At 48.4% G+C, this 20453-nt stretch overlaps 1 protein-coding gene across 1 annotated transcript in view; it reads right to left on the bottom strand.

The window, feature by feature from the left end:
- ABCC1 (ATP binding cassette subfamily C member 1 (ABCC1 blood group)) overlaps positions 1-20453 on the bottom strand; it is a 133929-nt gene that overhangs the window by 12963 nt on the left and 100513 nt on the right. The window contains exons 20-25 of the mRNA XM_054589627.1: positions 14260-14289; positions 11399-11489; positions 9334-9469; positions 7173-7380; positions 4812-5122; positions 1045-1244 (exon numbers count right to left, since the gene is read on the bottom strand). Coding sequence (XP_054445602.1) covers positions 1045-1244; positions 4812-5122; positions 7173-7380; positions 9334-9469; positions 11399-11489; positions 14260-14289 — 976 coding nt within the window. The remainder of the gene's footprint in view (positions 1-1044; positions 1245-4811; positions 5123-7172; positions 7381-9333; positions 9470-11398; positions 11490-14259; positions 14290-20453) is intronic.

Raw genomic sequence — 20453 nt, 5'->3', positions numbered from 1 at the left:
GTACATTTTTGTAAAAAGATATCCTGAACAATTGATAAACACTAGGAAGTCGTCAACTGTAAAAGGCACCACTAACTTAAAGTAACTTCTCTTGACAGGGAAGGGTGGGAATGAGGAAAAAATGCTATCTTCAATGTAGTTAAAAGTGTTCCCAGACCCAGATCATCCTCATCCCAGAAATATTAAAATGTACTATTTTATCTTTTAAAATATAAACAGACATTCTAATGGTTTAAAGATAACTTTTATAAGATATCACACAGCATTAGGAATAGTATTTTAATGTTTCAAAATGTAAAGCATTCTAGGGAGATGGTTTAACCTTTTTCCACTACAGACCTTAAGATCCCCATGACTGATCTTGACTGGGGCGAGCTACTTGCACAGACAGACCCAGGTTTTGACAAACTCCCTAAAATTCTGCAAGGAAGGCAAGGCCTCCGGTAACTCATGGTATCCCACCCAGTCTTACAATATAGGATTTTATGTGTACGATGGGCAACCCTTTCCCCAGCATTTTCTGTCCCGCATCTCAAAAAATATATCAAGATGCAAGGGAGTGAGGAGAAGAGGAGAATATTTTAGGGATAAATCACATTTTCTAAATTCAGTCAATAATTAGCAAACTTCTTTTCCTTTTTTTTTTCATTGATGCTATTCAATCATTCTTGATGCCCCAAATGGCAAAATCACAATATTACGTTCAACCTAATATTAATATGCTTACGATACACACTGGGAGGGGGGTGAGGCTGAGGGGTGATCACCCTTCAGCTGGGAACTATGGTAGGAAAATACTCAATAGCTGACTCTGCCCTTCACTGATGACCTTGTATTTCCAGGATGACAGCTAAAGGACAGTACTTTCTGGCTCCAGAAGAATTCTCTGTCCCTGCACTTCAATGCCCCTGGAGTGCTAGATGCTCGCAGTGCCCTTTTAATGGTTAGTCTGTTCTTACCAAGTCAAACCATTCTCTCTGAGAGGGTCTGAGTCTGGCTTCACACCCTCCTCCATGAACTAAGGCGGCTTCTCAGTGCACCCACCTGTTGGCCACGATGCTGGGGTAATAGGCTTTCTGGTTCTCGTCCACCTTCAGGTCACTCTGGTGGATGAAGCGTTCCTGTTCCGCAAAGGCCCGGATGACGCTGACCCCCAGCAAGGTCTCGTTGAAGTGGGAGTAAACTGGGGAGCGGCTGACTGATTCCAGGCGCTTCAGCTGCCGGGAGGAGGCCACGTAGAACCTCTGGGGAAACACAATGGACAGGGGAGTCAGTGGAGCTGCCCTCATGTGAGCCTCACGGGACAGGGCTGGAGGAAGTCTGGACACAACGATGATTCCAGGAGGCAAAATGCTGAGCTGGGCTGCCCTTAACAGGTGTCTCCACTCACCTGGTCAACGGCAGGCACAGAACCAATGACAATGGCAATGATGACAATAATAACAGCTGACGCTTATGGACTGTGGTCACCTCCTCTCACTCACTTTCTTTCTAAATATCCTGGATGGAAACTGTTCTATTGTTCTAAAGTGTTTTGCCTGCTCAACTGATTCTACTTGTCAGGTCTTCGGAATTTTATTCAACATAAAAATCTAACCTGAGACAGATTTTTTTTTTCAAGATTGTATTTATTTTTAGAGAGTGGGGAAGAGAGAGAGAAAGAGAGGGAGAGGAATGTCAATGTGACATAGAAACCTCGATTGGGTGCCTCCCACACGTGCCCTGATAGGAACTGAATCTACAACCCAAGCATGTGCCCTGACTGGGAATCAAACCAGTGACCCTTCACCTTGGAGGACAACATGCAACTCACTGAGCCACATGGGTCAGGCCTGAGACAAATTTTTGTTAACCTGATTAAAAACACACACACACACACACACACACACAAAAACCTAATAGCTTCCTTTTGAAACTCTATTCCAGAGATACAATCCACCCTCTGGACTTGCCTTACTCTTCAGAGACCAAGACAGTGCCAGGTGCCCATGAATTAAAATGAGCACTCCATGAGGACCTGCTTGCGCCAGGCAGTGGGCTGAAGGCTAAGATGCTAAGACATACAGGCAAGTGGTTTCCATGAATGCCAGGCAGTTCCATAAGGCACAACTGCCTCACTCCAGCAACATGGAAGCCCCAAAGAATTCCGCGTCACCTTACCTCACACATTACTGTTTTATAAAAATGACTTTTTAAATTGTAACAGTAATGTATATCCATTTTTAAAATGTTGAGGGTAGGAGATGTAGATATGGAAAGTAAATACATATTATATTAAGTACATAGCCTGAGACAAATAAGCATGATTCAAATTTCAGTGTATAGCCTTTTAGATCTTTTCCCAAAAGTGTATGTATATGTACATCCCTATACATATGAGGGGGCGAACCAAAACCCTCCCCCCCAAAAAAACCCAGAATTATCTTCTGGAGGGCGGGCCCCTTGTAGTACAGGCTTCCCCTGTTAGGTGAGTGTTCTAGGAACCTATCTGTATCGTTGTACCAGCTGGCGTTGTTGTGAGAGTCTGCATTCGGCTTCAGTGAATTTTTTTTTGAAGACCCTCTAAATGTTTTGCCCATTTCATGATGGGTGATTTATGAGCCCACCAGCCCACACCACACACGCGGAGTGTTCAGCGGTTCCTGACCAAGAACAGCAACACCCCTGTGCCCCACCCTCCCTATTTACCTGTTTTCACCCCAGCTTTTTGTTTGTTTCCCCAGGTGAAAAAAGCCCTCCAAGGGAAACATTTTGCCGATGTGAAGGAGGTGAAACAAAAAATGGCAGAAGCACTAAAAGGCACCAAAACTGATTAATTCATAAACTGTTTTGAGCAGTGGAAAAATGTCTCAATACTGCATCAAATGGAGAGCACTCTGAAGGCGACTGAAGTTTAAACATATTAGATACTCAATTTTCTACAACTCCAGGTTTTTGGGGGGTGCCCCCTTGTACATACATCTAAAGGCCATTTTTTTAATTGAGATGTATAATATCATTTACTCATAGTGGCACCCTGACCAAGATCTAGAACATCTCCAGCACCCCCAGAAATCCTCTCCCAGTCAATACCCCTCGAGCCAGTGTTTTGACGTCTCTGAAACTGCACAGTATGTGCTCTCGAGTCAGGCTTCTTTCCATCCATACGGTATCTGCGAGATTCACCCATGCATGCTGTGTGTGTCAGTACTTCCTTTCTTTTTATTGCTGAATCTTTGTATTGAATCTATTGTATAACTAGACCACAATGTACTTACTCATTCTTTTGTAATGGGCATTTAAGTTGTTTCTAGTTTTGGAGTTTTTTATGAGTCAAGACACTAAGAACATTCTAGCATAGTGTTTTTTGGCTGGATACATTCTTTCATTTCTTCTGCATATAAATTAAGGAGTGAGGCTGCTGAGTTATGAAGTCAGTATACAGTTAGATAAAAGCCATTAAAACAACCAAAACACCACCTCTCATAATCCCAACCCTCAGGTAATATTCCTTTTTTGCCTCCTCTTCCAGTCCTGCCCACGCACATTATGTACTTCATCATAGTTAAAATGACAGTGAGCATGCAACATGATCCTCTGCTAAATTCATTTCTTTTGTTGTTTAGAAATAAAGTTTGTGGTGTTGCAACAGCGCCTTCCTCCTTATCCCCATTTGAGGTTCATATGATTCTGTCATGGAATCATTCCACGGTTTGCTCAAGGTCCTGCTACTGGCAGATATTTGAGCTGCTTCAAATGCTAAATTTTGTCTATTTTGTTCTTTTGTTGGGTCTTTCAGGAAAATTTCCAGGCAAGATATGACCATGGGTGACATTTTTGGTAAATGCAGCCAGATGATTTTCCAACGTTGGCACCAAGTTGAAGAGAATACAATGAGGGTTGGGGAACTGGACCTGTTCTCCCTGATTCCACCCTGTTCATGCTCATCAATCACTGGGCCACAGTGTGGTGGGGCCCAGGGGCTGGCTGACTGGACCAAGGCCTCCCGGGGCACCCTACGTGAGCAGGCCATAGTGCGTGCGGTCCGAGACACAGAGCGCTTCATAATTTCTCACCCTTATTCTGTGATGCAGTCATTGTGGTCCCAACTAAACCACCATCCCCCACCAGCAACTGTACTGCAGCTAACCCTTTAGGGCCAAGAAGGGACAGGAAGCCCCGTGGTTATCCGCACAAGCTTTGGAATCAGAGAGATGTGAGCTTATACTGTCTGCTCTGCCATTAGGGCATCAACATGTTCATCTGTCAACTGGAAACACTATCTCTGCTGCAACTGCCTAAAAAACCACAAGTTATGCTGACTCAGCTATCGGACGCTCCTTGCCCTGTTCCCCTTTCTCAGTCTTCTTTTCTCAAATTTAGATGTAAAGAACTCGGGGGTAGTAACAAACTCATGGAACTGCCATACTGGCCCTGAATGATGTACCTCAATATTTCTATTACAAGAGAGAACAATAAATTCCTATCTTGTTTAAGCGGTTCTTATTTGGGTCTTCATTATCTGCAGGGGGCTTAGGAACTAGAAAATTTCTTAAGGAAATTTCAATAATAAAAGTATCTTTACAGCTAGAGCTTTTTTCCTAAGTTACAGCTACAAAAATAAAACCTGTTCGAAAAAAAGTCCATTTGGTTGTCGTAAGCTAAAAACAATCAATGTAAAGTACTCAAAACTGACAACAAATCCACTGCTCCCCCAGCAAACCCTCAGTGGCTCCACACTAGGGAAATGGTGCCATGAAGTGAGCCCTGTCCCCACATGGGGGCACAATACATTGCAGGGCTTGTTCTGGACACCAGGAGCCACCTCTTACCTGGACAAAGAAGTAGATGAGGCCCAGAGGCGGGATGATGACAGCAGCGATGGGAGTGGCCAGCAGGATGATGATGCAGGCGCCAATGACATTGAACATGGAGCCCATGAACATCTTGATGACCTGTGGGATCATGGAGTCCACTGTGTCCATCTCCTTGGAGAAGCGGTTCACCAGATTCCCACTGGGCGTCCGCTCAAAGAAGCTCATAGGTGACCGCAGGACATTGTGTAGCAGGTCCAGGTGCAGGCGGCGGGAGGCAAAGATGCCCCCGATGGACACCGCCATGGAGTAGCCAAACACCGCGATACCTACAAACACGCTCGTGTTAAACTCCGCAGTGGAAGAGGGGCCAAGCTGGGGCTGGGAGGAGTGACCACGTGACCATATGGACAAAGCAGGGCTGGACCTCCAGCTTTTATTAATAATAATACTGGTCATTATTTATTGAGCACTTAACTATATGCTAAGCACTATACTGGAGTTTTACAGGTATCTAATCCTCATGAGGACTCTGTATAAATTAGATCACTACACAGGCGATAGAACTGAAGCTCAGGTGAATTCCTCTGCCCTCAATATCCTCAGCCAATCAGAAGCAGAGACGGGGTTCTAATCCAGGCAGCCTGCTCCAGGTTCCTGCTCTCAATCTGTAGCCCTACTACTCTAGACCAGCCCAGTGCAATGGAACTTTCTGTGAGGATGGACACATTCTATGTCCACATTGTCCAATGCAGTAGCCATGAACCACATGTGGCTGCTGAGCACATGAAATGTGGCTACTGCAACAGGACTGAATTTTTAATTTAAATGAATAGAAATTCAAATAGCCACCTCTGGCCTGCGACTACCATTAAAGGGCAGCACAGATCTAGAACAGACACTGTTGCTGTGTGAGTCCGGGTAAACATTACACCCTCTCTGTGCCTCACTTCCCCTCAATTATAATCTGGAGCCCACAGTCCTTTGTCCTGTGAGGGCACTGCAGGGCCTGAGAAATTTAAGGACATCCATTCCTGCTCTTCTGCATTTTTCCAAAGCCACCACCTAGAGTTCAAGAGGCATTTGTGGCCCTGCCAAACAACCCACAGAAGGGGACTCATTCTGTGCAGAGAGGCGATTCCATAGAGATAGGGAGGCTTCTATCCTGGCCTCCTCAATCAAGGAAGAAACCCAGAAGGCGGGGCTAAAGTGACAGGCACTGGAGCCAACACTGTCAAATATTGTCTCTGCCGCCTACCAGGTGTGGGACCTCCCACAAGTCACTTAACCTCTCTCTGCACCTCCGTTTCCCCATCTGTACCATGAGAACAATAATTATAGCACTGTCAAATGTAAGGGTCTACCCAGCAATGTGCTTGGTGCACAAAAAGTGCTCAAAATGTCAAATAGGCATACATTTACTGTATACACTACATATCACAGACAGTGAATGTACACGTGCACATACAAATACACAGCTTTTATGAGCACATAAATACACAGCTAATGCACCAGGTGGCGTGGTGCTTAAGAGCATGGGCTGCGAGCCAGAATGCCTCGCCCCAGCCTAGCTCTGCCACGTACTAGTGTGTGGCTTAGGGCAGCTCACTTAGCCTCTCTGGGCATCAGTTTCTGCATCTTTAAAATGAGGAAAATATTACTCCTACCTCATGAGATTGCTGCAAGGGTCAATAAAAAACAAGTTAAAACACCTAAAAGTGTTTAGAACAGAACCAGGGACCAAGTTAACTGCTCAGTAAACACCAGCTGTTAGTACGAATGCTGCTGTGTCTAGGGACTTTCATGGGATCACAAGAAGGTGAAACAGCAGGGTCTCTCAGCCTCTCGCCACTGACATTTGGCGCCGCATAGCTCTTTGCTGCGGGACCTGTGCAGTGCACTGCAGGGTGCTCGGGAACACCCCCGGTTTCTAGATGCCAGTAGCACCCACCCTCACTCAGAAGCTGCGACAACCATAAGCATCTCCAGACATTGCCAAATGTCACCAGGGGACCAACACTACATACATTGAGAATTCCCATTCTCAGACAGCAGGTAAAAGCCCACAAATGAGACTGCACAGAAGCACCTAGGGGCAAGGGCCATTGTTCATTAATGCTCCAAGTGGCTTCTCTCCCTCAACTTTCCTCATCTGTAAAACGGGCACACTGGAGCTCTCCTCTATCTCCTAGGGCCACATGAAGCGAAGCATTTAAAAATATTCATTCCGCAAATATTTGATTGTCTACTGTGTGTGAGGTACTATTCGTCTGGGTCTGGCTTGGTTGAGTGGGGGGACCAACTCTCTGACAAGACACAGAAGTGGTTCAAGTGCCAAAATTGGTAGGGCAGAGGAGGGTGCAAAAGGGCGGCTCCCACCTTGCGAGATGCCCAGGGCTCCATAGACGCTCAGCCGGACTTCAGTGTGCTCCTGGGTCCCGTTGACGATGGGGTCATCAGTCCAGAGACTGAGCCAATAGTTAGACGCCAGGGCGGCAACGTGGTTACACAAGAAAAGGAAGAAGCTGAGAAAGGAGATGAAAAGTCCAATGGCCTTCATGTAGTCCCAGTACACAGAGAGCTTGACCTGGAAGCCAGGGGAAAGAAAGCATTTTACACAATGCACCACACCCACCCGAGGCCAGCACCTGTGCAGTTCAGTCCCTCCACCTGTGCTCATATCTCTGCCACCCGCCCCTTGGTTATTTAACAAAGAAAGTCAGCAGCAGATAAAGCCAAAGTCTCTGCTCCTGTTGGGCTTGGTTTCAACAAACTCCAGGTATCTTTCCTCATGTGCGCGCTCACTGTCCCATTAAACTTTTCAGGCTGAATTTTGAGTCATAAAAGTCGCGTCTGAATTACAGTCTGGCTGAAAGATAAGAGTAAAAGATCAGAGGTCTGATGTGTAAGTTAGTGCTTCCCTTTTCTTCTTTTTCCAAGTCTCTGTTCTTCAAACTCAGACTGTGGGAAGAGGGTGTCGGAATGAAGAGCGTGTTTATCGCACCACGTGGCTCCTTGTGCAGATGCTCCGCCTGCTGTACCCGCAGGACTGGGCGGAACTCGGGGCGCCTCCTCACGGGGCCGAGCGTGGCGGCGGGGGGCCGTGGGCGGAACCAGGCTCCACGCTTGGTCCTCCTTTGGCAATTTATAACCCCCCATCCCAGGTCCGTTTTCCTTGTATAAAAAAATGCAGGTAATACAGGGACCTGTCTCCTCTGGGAGAGGATTAAATAAGGACTAAATGGGCCTGGCAACTCTGGCCCTTCCTTCTCAAGTCCTGGGTTTGGGGTCATTTCTCTGGCTCCCTGGATGGTCAGTGAGGGACACACTACAGCCACCCCTGCCCCCGGCCACAGGTGTGACGGCAAGATGAGGGGACAGGCTGGGAACAGAGGATCTCGGAAGGTTCTAGATACATCCAGGTAAGTCTGAGAGGAGTACGACCCCTCACCTGTGGTCGCACCACCCTTCATGAGGTGGCTGTTTTTCTTTATGTACTATTTTATTTATTTTAAAAACTCTCTTCCCTATTCTTTAAGAAAAAAAATTTATTTTTAGAAGTAAACTTTGGGTCATTGCCACAAGTGGAAAACTACTGACGCTTGGCCAGTATAGATGATTGTAAAAAACACAACACAAGAGCTTTAAACCCACTCTGCTTGTTACAAAGGCAGGCTGACAATGGTTAGTGCCAGAGATGTGTATGTTTGCGTGCCCCTAAAATTCATATATTGGAATCCTGACCCACAGCGTGAATGTATTAGGAGCTGGGGCCTTTGGGAGGTGATTAGTGTCATGAAAGTGAATGGGGTTAGTGTTCCTATAAAAGGAGGCTTCCAAAGGTTCCCTGCCCCTCCTGCCACATGAGGACACACAGTAAGACGACAGCTGTCTATGAATGAGGAAGGAGGTTCTTACCAGACACTGAGTCTTGGACTTGCCAGCCTCCAGAAGTGTGAACAATAAATGTGTATTGTTTATAAGCCACCCAATCTACGATATTCTTGCTACAGCAGCCCAAAAGGACTAAGCCAGTTATTAAATTAAAGACAAGCTAGCAACCAGCTTTCTCAGTGATGTAATTGTAAGAGCTAAAAGAGAAATGAAAAAAATTTTTCTTCTGACTATGTAATTTAATATTCTTTAGCTCTGTGTCTGTAATATCCTGAGACCATCTCACATAAAGCGATACCCTGAATGGTAAAAAACCCGGATTTAAAGCAATCAGGTTGCCTATCACTAATGAGAGGCCCCAGCTGCTCCAAGGAGGTAGCAGTAAGTACAGCAGAGACTAAAGATGGCCACCCCAGAGACGGACTGCTAGGGTTCAAATCCTGGCTCTGCCGCTCATCAGCTGCGACCTTGGGTAAGTCACCTAGGCTCTCAAGCCTCAGTTTCCAGCACTTAAAACAGTACTTTTATAGGCTCCTTGTGGGGAAGACATGAGTTAATAGAAACAAAACCCTCTCTACAGGGCCTGGCACACAATGACACACCATAAACGCCAACCATCGTCCTCGTTTAGGGAGCTGGCCCTCACCTGCCCTGTCTGAGCCTTGTCTGCCTCCATCATCTTCCAGGCGTCCTCCGCGGCGGCCCCGGCTTTCTGCAGCTCCGCAGTGCTGTTGTGATGCCGGCTGACATCCCCACTGTAGGAGGAGGAGCTGCTGAGCTGTCTGGTGAAAACAAGGCACAAGGGTGTCAACCAGTGGAAGCCTTGGGCAGGGATAGCAGTCCCAACAAAGTACCAAACCAATCTCCTGATTTTACAGATGCAACCCAAAGAAGGGAAGGGTCGTGCCCCAGGGCCCCATGAAAGAAGTGTTTCTTCGTGCAGGCATGATTCAAAAAGCATTTCTTGCCCACCAGTGGTCATCAGCTTTATGCAGACCATCACAGATTATCCCAGATCATGTGACCTAGAACACTTTCCTGCCTAGTCCTATTCCCTGGGGACTTACAACCTTCAGGAACGACATACATTGTGTGCGTACATGAGCACGAGAACACAGACCCACAGAAGCGAAAGTGATGAAGTGTGACCCATCTTAGTCACTGGCTCTCTCCCCTGCCCCCTTGGTTTGCCTGCCTCAGTGAAGCAAGCCCCCAGGCTGGAAAGATGCTGGGGGCTGGGGGCAGCCTCCAGGCTGCGGCCCGCTGGGAAACGTGGAACCGAGCCCCGCCAATGGATGCAGGAGCTTCAAAGTAAATCCGCCCCAGCTGAGCCTTCAGACAAGACCCCAGCTTGGCCTTGGCGACAGCCTGTGAGGGACACTGAGCAAAGGAGCCAGTTAAGCCACAGTGGACCCTCCCAGATACAGAAACCATGAGATGACAGATCATTAAGGTGTGGTAATCCATTACATAGCCACAGAACACGAATACCCCAGTGTTCTGTACGTTTCTTCAGTCTGCCACTGATCTCTCCAGTGTGTGTCCTACCATCACCTGCCCTTGTATCCCAGGACCACCCACAGGCACTGCCTCACCCCGGCTGCTTCAGCAAATTTTTAGATGGCAGCCACTGTGATTGAGTATGCCGACCGCCAGCCTGAATCTGGCAGTGCCCCCGCGACCCTGGCGTGACTCTGGGCGAGGCTCTAAGTGCTCACACACATACGCCCAGCTTTCTACCACAACAGGTGGGCCGACAGAGGAGGAAGTGTTTTCACCTGTCCCGTATGACAAAAAATCTGAGGGCAGAGCTGCTCATACCAACCTCTATCCCAGCTCTGTTTTGATGAAATACCCCCACCCCCAGAAGTAGGTCCAGGCAGCCCCAGCTCCCCCAGTACTAACTGCATGCTGTGTACTGAGTGCTGGTGGCTCAGGCACTGTTCTAACTGCTTCGCAAGCACCATATTGTGTAAGCCTTACTACAGCCCTATGTGGCAGGTACACCACAGTCCCTACTTGACAGCTGAGAAAAAACTGAGGCACAGAGAGTCCATAGCAACAAAGTCCACAGAATGCAGGTCCTCCAAATACCCAGTGCTCTCACCAAACGCAAACCCCTTTAAGGCCACAAAGCATAGAACTTAGAAGCAGTGGCTTAGAGGCCAGACTTGGGTTCAAATCCCAGCTTGGCTTCTCTCTGGCTGTATAACCTGTGGGAAGCTCTCAGTTTGCTCATCTGTCAAATGGAAAGGTGACAGTAACTGCCTCCAGGTTCAATAGACTGTACAGGGCTTGGCACTGCCTGGGTCCTGATGGTACATAAAATGCAGCGGTCGCTATAGCTATTTTGAATTGAATGCTGGTTTTTAAAGCCCCGACCTTCCAGTCCCTCGGAGTGAGTTGAGCAAAAATCCACACCATGCAGGGATCTTGAGTGTCAAAAGTGCAGACCGATGGTTAAATCACAAGGCCTGCGTGGATCGTGCCACCCGGTGGGAACAGTGCAGGCTCCCCGTTCGGGCCTCTGTGCTCTGGAAAGTGAGGTTCCCGGGGAATGTGGAGAGGAGGCGGCAGAAAGCCTGCACTTTCCTTGACCCTGCAGAGCCGAAGGCCTTTTTTGGTGGGTCAAGCCAAGCCACTGGCACCCTGTATCTCCTCTGCCCCCACAGGCGGAGGGGCAGAGCGTGCCGCCCCTGCCCTGTCCTTACCTCTGCACTTGCTTCCCGGCAGCATCAGTCACCACCATGCCATTCTCCATCTGCTTCGCCTCTTTCCCTGGACCGCTCATGCCCGCTAATGCTGGCAGAAGACAGAGAATGGGGGAATTGTGGTTTCAGACGCCAACGTCAATACCAAGGACAAGGAAAACCTGTCACTCTGGGGGGGAGGTGGCAGACAACCTGGCCTCCAGGAAGCTCAGAAAGCAAGACCGACTTTGCTGAGGCCACAAGCAGGCTCCCGGCTGGGGTGTGGGAGCTAACTTAGCTCCCAGTTAGCTAGTTCCTTGAGGCAGGGATGATGCTTTGCAACCATCTGGAGGGACCCATTAGCAGAGGGTGTTGGCCTGAGCAGAGGCCCTGTGGCAGCAGCAACTGGTACAGTCTAGTTCCGCTGACAGTCTCCCTGCTGCATGCCGCTTGGCTTAACGGGGCCAGGACGCAGGGAACCAGGCAGGGGGAGTGCGTGCAGCCCTCTGGTCCCCAAGCATCCCAAGCAGGGGTGATACTCACAATAAATAACAACCAGTTTTGACAGGGGCACCAGCCAATCAAGTCCCAGGGATCCCCTGTCCTGCCAGGAGTTAACCTTTTGGTTGCCTATCACACACCGGATGTTTTAGAAAGTCCGAGGCAGGGGGTACCTGGGACAATGGCTGCTTCCCTGACAGAAAAGGAAGTATTTTAATAACTGATATGGCCACCGCGGACACCAGCCAGATATCGACATAATCCCAGGAAGTACCCAGATGTCAACACTAATCACGTTGAGCTCCGCGGTGACTGCTAACATTTATCAAGTGAGTGGCGGCTGCTGTGCTGTGCTGAAATGAATTATCTCCTTTAATCTTCCCAACTATTCAGTGAGACCCTGATTATGCCCAACTCTGCTCTTATGTCCTGAATCTCCAGTGCTGGGAGAAAGACAGCGTAAGGGAGAAGCAGGATGCAGGGCTCTAAAGGGGTGACCCCAGGGGAGGAGGGGAAGAACGCAGGAGAGAAGTTACAAAAGGGGGTAAACTGGCAGCCCGGGTGACCCTGGGAACATGCTGACGTGACATGTATAACAGCAGAATCCAAGACGGCAGGCTCTCTAGCGTGACAGGCAGCCACAGGATGACAAAGAAGCCAGAAAGCTAGGGCTCCTTCCAGGGGTGCGGAGAGGCGTTCCTTCCATGCCGTGATTCTCAGCCTCAGCTGTGAACCAGCCACCCGGGGTCCCCATGCTGACTTAGCGCACAGTCAGGTGTGGAATGTTCTCTCACTTCCTAGCTGTGCGTGCTGGGGCAGTAATAAGCCTCTAAGCCTCAACTACCACATCTGCAAAATGGGAGTAAGAATAGCATCTACCCTTGTTCGCAGGAAGATGAGTGAGCTGTGCCTGGTGCTCGGTAAGTGTAAGGCAGCATCATGGTGCTATCATCATCTGTGTTTTAAGAGCGTTCTACTAATAGTCCTGGCACACAGCCAGGATTGAGAATCACTGCTTTAAACATTTCCTTTAATGTCAACATCTCTGTTTTTAATTTAATAAAAAACTAAACCAAACAAAAAGAAGAGTGATAACCAGCAGGACTTCCCATGCAGCTGCAGGCCACTCACGCTCATATACATGCACAGCCTCCGGGGCCCCAGCCTGGCCTTGACCCTCTTTCTCTGTGCAGGGGATGCCTGAAAACAGTCCCAGAGACATCCGTCCTGCGGACGGGTGCGTCAGAGAGCCCGGCTGCCCCACCTGGCTGCTCATGCCACCCTCTGTAAGCCTCACCCTTCTCTTCTCCTCCTACTCCTCACTCAGCTCCAGCCCCCACAGTGGCCTCCTGTGGTTGCCTCCCCTTCTCAACCCAATTTGCTCACAGGTTGATACACCAACTGGGGCAGCTGGAAAATTCTCCTCTGCAAGGGGAGGGACTGAGAGTCTAAGACGGGCAACATGAGGGTGTGGGGTTAGCCCTCCCCCTCTTCCTATGGTCTTGGCAGGTCTGTCAGCATGCCCCAGGCTCCCCTAGACAAGGGTGGGGGCCTTACTAAGGTCAGCCCATCAGAACCCCTTTCCTGGAACTTTGAACCATCACTGGCCCCACAAGGACCCAAGACAGTCCCAACCGATCTGTCCTAAAGGAGTCTCATTCCCATAGTTTCCATATCCCAACCCCTGTTGTTCAGTTTTGCCTTTGGTTTCTGAGCTTCCAGTAAACACCCCTGTTGTTAAGTGGCTGGAGTTGGCTTCTGTGGCTTCCAAAGGGGCTCTCTGTCTGGACCTTCAGCCATGCAATGCCGGTTACAGAAGGCAGGAGGGATGGGTCTGCACCAGCGGCCAGTTCCTTTACATCATCAGGGGAAGACAGGGCAGAGTTTCCAGCTGCATTTCTGCTGGAAGATGTCCCTCCTCTAGGTGCCCATGGCCACCTGCAGTTACCCCATCAGGTGCTCATCACCTGAAATGCGGTGGCCTGCCAAGGTCTTGACCATGCCCAGGAGGTATGAGTGGCATAACCATCAAATAATCAGTAATAATCAAACTGTTGCCATTCTTCGTACATCTACCATGTTCCAGGCATTTCACAACCAGGATCTCCTTCAAGGTGTGCTAGTCATGGTTATTTGACCTATGAGACAGTAACACTTAGCCAAGATGATGAGCAGGAGAGCTAGAGATTTGAACTGTACCCCTAAGTACCCACCAGGAAGCCTGGAACGTAACAGGTACGCAATAAATGTTTGTTGGGTCAACACTGGAAGGGGTGCAAGAGCAGACATTCAAGGGCCCCTTGAGGCATGCAGCAACGGGACTAGTCTGTCTACAAGCGCGTGCTGCCAGCACAGGCAAGTCTAAGCCACATGTCGCTGACCTTCCTCATCCTCGTCCACCGCTCTGCTGCCTGGGAATTCACAAGATCCAAGAAAATGTTAAGAACCGAGGCAAAACTCCCTCCCTGACCTTCGTTTTAACTGCCCAGAAGGGACTGAATGGAGGTGTTCTCTTAAGGGCGAAGGGCAAGGATGGCTGAGACCCCTTGCATTTGTGCCTCAGCTTCCTCATCCAACATGTTCCCGGTGAATCCCTGATAAGCACATTGCACGAGACCAGCCCCCTCCTCTAAAAGCTATAACTGTAAGAATTTAAACAAAAAAAGAGCAGACCAACCTTCCGTTTTTACACCTGTTCTCCCCGCAGCAGAGGGGAAAAAATAAAGTATTACAGTGTGGCAGGCATGACAGCTGAGAGGCCGCACAGGCCTCAGCTCCAGCTCACAGCCTTTTGCCCTCAGAGGACACGAGACCCTTACTCTGAGCCAGCTACACATGGAGCCGAGAAGTGGGGAAGAGAAGGTAACTTGGCTCACATGTCATCTTGGACCCTCCCAGGCTAGAATGAGGACCACTTCTCGGGGTTCTCATAGCCTCTCACGCCTGCCTCCCACGCCTGCCTCCAACACCATGATGTCCTTGATTTAATGCTTGTCTCCCATCAGACTGTGGGTGGACTGGATCTTCTCCACTGCTCCATTCCCAGCACCAGGTACATCAGATGGCCGTGTGAGTTTACACAGGATATGCACTGTGCAATTCAAGGGGCACCATTCCAAGGGAGTGGCTCGAGTACCAGGAAAACCGCCGGCCCTCAGTCCACACTTGATGGGCAGAGGACAGATTAACAAATGAAGAGCCAAGTGAACAAGCAGAGCTGACCTCCCGATGCCAGAAGGGGCACCACATTGGCCACGGTGGTGCCATCTCATAGCCCATTCGCACAAAGCTGGTTTCTACACCAACCTTGAGAGCAATGGTTAAAATTGGTTCATCTTGTTTTCTAATCTGGGAGAGTTATGCAACTGTGTTAATATCCAAAGCCCACAGACCTGTAGAGACTGCTTACCCAGGGAGTGACTCCAGCAATCATGGGGTAATTCATTCACTCACTCAGTGCATCTACTGTGTATCTACTCTACTATGTGACAGTCATTGTTCTCAGTCCAGAGGTGACCAAAAAGCCCTCATGGAGTTTAAATTCCAAGGAGGGGGGAGAGACACAATAAACAAACTAGCAGATCGAGAATTTACTATCAGATGATGATAAGCACTACAAAGAAAAATAAGGCAGGGTAGTGGGGAAAACCAATGACGCAATGAAATAATTCCTTTTTTTTTTTTTTAAATCCTTATCCAAGAAAATTTTTCCATTGCTTTTTTTAGAGAGAGAGGAAGGGAGGGATAGAAAGATCGATGTGAGAAAGAAACATTGATTGGCCGCCTCTCATAGGTGCCCCGGCCAGGGATTTGAACCCGCAACCTTTTATTTAGGGGACCACACTCCAACCAACTGAGCCACACTGGCCAGAGCTGAAATAATAATTCTTGTTTTTTACAAGAAACCTGTCATTCAATGAACGTTCCTTGAACGTTTCTAGAAGCACCAGGTATGGGACTGTGATGCCGAGGAGTCAAAGCTCCATCCCTGCCCTTGAACTTACATGCTGCTTGGGCCCTGTGCTCAGCCGGCCTGCTGGTCCTCCAAGTGGGCACCTCACAGGCTCACTGTTTATTTCAGTAATACTGCCTTTACTTAAGAAGGTTCTGGAACTCCACTTGGGCACTGGCCAGCGGGCAAGCCTCCCTTAAGGAAAAGATCCAAGTCACTGCTTTACAGTCAACGCCTCGCTTTTGACCAAAAACGGAAGTGACCGGCTCTATCACCCGTTGCACCTCCCCCCAGGCCCTGAAGGTTCTTCATACTCAAAAGAGGAAGAATTACAGCCACTGAAGACAACCGAAAGGAATGTGTAGTCTGTAGACGGACTCTCGAGCAGCTGTTTGGTGTTTACAACAGATTTTTGTAATATAAGAAGGAGTTTATGACCCAATGTTGGCGGTGGGGCTGGGGGGGGGGGGGGGGGGGGGCTGGGGAAAGGAAGGGCAGGAGAGTTGATGGAGAGAGAGACAGGTGGGAAAGAGGCCCAGATGCCAACGCACCTCCCTCTCTGGGTGGTGTGGAAAGAGGTTCTTTTTCCTGGTTCTTTGCACTCTCTTGCACTTTCCTATTGTCTACAATAAGCATATGTTGATTTTATAGCCAGTAAAAAGAAAATGAGCAAAAATTTGAAAAAGGGAAAAAATTAGTCACAGTGTTGAAAGAAACTTCACACAAGGTTCTGAAAAGTGTACATGTTGTTGGAATCAAGGTCTTTCTCCCAAGATACCAAGAAAAGAACCTGGGTTGCCTGAGGTTGATGCAGGGTAGATTTCTCACCATTCTCTGGGCCAAATGATGCTCCGCTGCTGGGGGCTGTGGCAGGTGTGCTGTGTGTTTAGGGTGTTTAACAGCATCTCTGGTCTCTACCACCCCCCAATCCCAGTCATGACAACCAAACCTGTCTGCAGACGTTGCCAAGTTTCCCTGAAAGGCACAGATGTTCCCTAGTGAAAACTATTGCTCTAGGTTTTAGGTTCCTAATAAAGTAACCAGAGTAAATAAAAAATTTTCTTCACCTTCCAGGTACGAAGGTTTTAAGCCACTATGTAAATCTCTTTGACACACACACAAACAAAAATCCTAGAAATCAGTATAATGAATGTTCGTGGGGAGGGCTATCTCCCCACTCCAAGCCTGGCTCCTGTGACATCTCCCCCTTCCCTACCCTGAGGAGAAAGAACCCCCCAAACCAAACACTCCCCTGTCAGCCTGGGTGTTCTAAAAAAGACCTGATTAAGTCAACAAGGAAAATAAAGTTTCCCTTTAGGAGGTGCCAAGAATGTAGTTCAAACAAATCCAAGGTCATTGGCACTTGGTGCTGGCTAAGCAAGACTAGACTCTGACGCTGAGCCTTATCGCCGGGGCCGTCCAGGGAGGTAGGGATGGAGGGGGGCTACCCAGTCTGATTTTAGACACAAGGGCTGAGGACTTCCGTATCCTGTCGGGCAGGAGGCTGGGGAGCTGGACTGGGGAATGACTCCACAGAGCTGCTAGGGGGGTGGACGGTATTTCCATCACCAAATTAAGTGCTGACATGCACCAAAGAAGGGGGTGGGGGAAAAGTGGGCAGTGCTCCATGTTCTGCATAAACTGCTTTGGATACGCCTGCAGCTGGGGAGGAAGGGAAGGGGAAAGAAAGCCATCTGTGGCCAACAGAGTTTAAGGACATTCCCTGCTCACCTGGACAGAAAGGGGAGAAGGACCTCCTTCTGGGAAAAGACTCAGTAAAACCCACACGTCATCTGGAAAGCATACAGGGTTATTTCCGCCTCACTGTAGCTCACTAAGCAGGTTGGTGAAATTCAGTGATCTTGGAGTAGCCACCACTTATTCTGTGACCTTGGCTTGACTTGGACTCAGAGGAAGGGGACTCCACAGCAGGAAGAAAACAGGCTAGACCTGAGGCAGAACTTTACAACCACGAGAGCATGAACTTGTAGAAACTCATTCCAACCAGGGAGTTTAAAAACTGAAGGGGGTGGGGGTGGTCAGCTATCTCAGGCTGGCAGAAGAAAACATTTTTAAAACTAGGATGTATAGTAGCACTATTTATAATAGCCAAAAAGTGAAACCAATGCAAAAATGTCCATCGACCGACAAAGATAAAATGAGATATGCTCACACAAGAGAATATTACTAAACAGTCAAAAGAAATGAGGCACTGATACATGTTACTACACAGATAAACCTTGAAAACATCATGCTAAGTGAAGAAAGCCAGTCAAAAAATACCACATGACAGAATCCCACTAATATGAAATGTTCAGAATAGATGAACTATAGAGACAGCAAGTGGATTAGTGGTTGCCTAGGGTTTGGGAGACTAAAGGAAAATGGAGAGTGACTGCTAACGAATCCAAGGTTTTCTTGAAGACTGATGAAAATGTTCTGAAATTGACTGAGGGTAATGACTGCATGAACTCTGAATATGCTAAAAATTACTAGACTATACACGTTCACTGGGTGAACTGTATGGTGTTCGAATTATATCTCAATAAAGCACTTATTAAAAGCCACCAGGACCTCTGCAGCACATTTAAGTCAGAGGAATTTGCTCCCAGCCCAGGCAGGCCTGGAGACCACTCGAGCAGCAGAGGACTGGGAGCCTAGAGGCCAGACCTGAGAGCCAGTCCCACCTGCAGCCAATGAGTCTCCATAAACAAGTGGCTTCCTTTCTCTGACATTCAGTGGCTTTCCACTGCATTTAGACCAAAACCTAAACTCCTCACCCTGAAGGCTTGGGTGGGTGATCTCCCAGCCAACCTCATCTCCCACCCCCATCCTGTGCCTACCATGGTTTGGACACACTGGCCTTCTTTTTGTTCCTTAAACAAACAGAGCTCATGCCTGAGGCCTTTGCACTTGCTGTTCCCTATGTCAGAACACCGTTCCCCACATATTCTCCTTGCTGGTTCCTTTTCCATGCCAAGGTCGCTTCCTCAGAGGGCTTCTCTGACCACTCTGCCTGAGTTGCCACTGTGCCACCCTGTTACGCCCCAGCACATTACCCTGCATTTTTAAAATTCACAGCACTTAATGCTTCATGAAACCACCTATTTTGCTGACTTGTTTGTGGCATTTCTCTCCCACTAGAAACTAAGCTCTATGAGGGGAGGGATTTGTCTATATGTTAATCATTTCTGTCTCTCCAAAACCTAGAACAGTGCTGTTATGGGCTGAATTATATCCCCACCCACACCCAGATTTGTATGTTGAAGTCCTAACCCCCAGGGCCTCAGAATGAGACTCTATTTGGAGAAGAGGCCTTTGCAGATGTCACTAGTTAAGATGAGGTCATGGGGGTGGGCCCTAATCCTGTATAAATGGTGTCCTTATAAAACCGGGTACATTTAGAGACAGACACACAAGGAGAATGCCATGTGAAGATGAAGGCAAACAGGGGAGATGCTTCGATAAGCCAAGGATGCTGGAGATTTCTGGCAAACCACCAGAAGCTGGGAAGAAGCATGGAAGAGGGAAAGATATTCCCTCACAGCCTTTGAAGGAACCAACCCTGCAGACACCTTGACCTCAGACTTCCAGCCTCCAGGACTTTGAGACAATACATTTCTGTTGTTTAAGCCACTCAGTTTGTGGTACTTTGTTACAGCAGCCCTAGGATAATAAAATGAGTACGTAACACACAGAAGGTGCTCAATAAATATCTATTACATGACTAAATCAATGAACAGTAAGTAGCTTTCTTAGTGATCAGCCCCTTTCACAAAGACAGGGAATTGCCTGCCCCCCGCATAGAAGGGACTAGTTTCTTTAAGCTTCAGTTTCCTCGCAGTGACCTGGGAGTAACAATTCTACCTTCCTCATGTGTTTTAGCAGGATTCAGCAAGGTGACTTCTGTGCAGAATGGGAGCTCCAGTAAGCACTCTGCCTTAGCTGTGTGCTTTCACATCACAGACACGTTGGTGACACCCTTGCCCAGGGGACCTAGGCAACGGGGAAGCCCTGGGGTCCTGTCCTTGAAGACAGTCTCTCTGAGACCTGTCTGGGGACCAAGTATACAACAAACATGCCGCAGAGGCTCAAGAAGTCTGTAATTAGTTCCTGGAAGAGGGAGATCAGGGTAGGACAGTTGACCTCTGTATAGTTCCACTCTTTTTAGCAACAGCTGAAACCAAAGCCGAAAAGGCATCAGATGACCTCTCCATGTTAACATGGGTCTAAGCTCGGAGGAGAGAGATGAGCAGAGGATCGTCTGAGATGCCAGTCTGACTGATGAAACCCCCAGCAACCTGAAGAGGCTGCAAACCAATCCCTTGACTTCTAACCAAGTGATAAGAGCAAACAGGATTCTTAGAAGTCGTGCCCTGTCTGCTTCAAATAAGGATAGGGTGAGGTCCCAGCCTAAAATTCAAAAGGCACCTCTGAGACTGTTCCTGCTCTCAGAGTCCTGGCCTGAAAGCAGAGACAGGGTACAGCGGCTGGGAAGTAGGCAGGCCTGCCCTGACTAGGCAGGTGCCAAGGGCATGGGGGTAAAAGAGAGGCAACTCTTCCCAGGGAGTAGTGACAGCAGTTGTCATTCACTGAACACTACCGGGCACCATGCCAGAGGCT

Source organism: Pteronotus mesoamericanus, unplaced genomic scaffold (genome assembly GCF_021234165.1).
Source record: "Pteronotus mesoamericanus isolate MK-2021 breed Mesoamerican mustached bat unplaced genomic scaffold, CSHL_Meso_final scaffold_167, whole genome shotgun sequence".
NCBI classification, from domain to species: Eukaryota; Metazoa; Chordata; class Mammalia; order Chiroptera; family Mormoopidae; genus Pteronotus; species Pteronotus mesoamericanus.
Note: the sequence above shows the minus strand (reverse complement) of the source record. Positions and strands in the feature narration are given on the sequence as shown.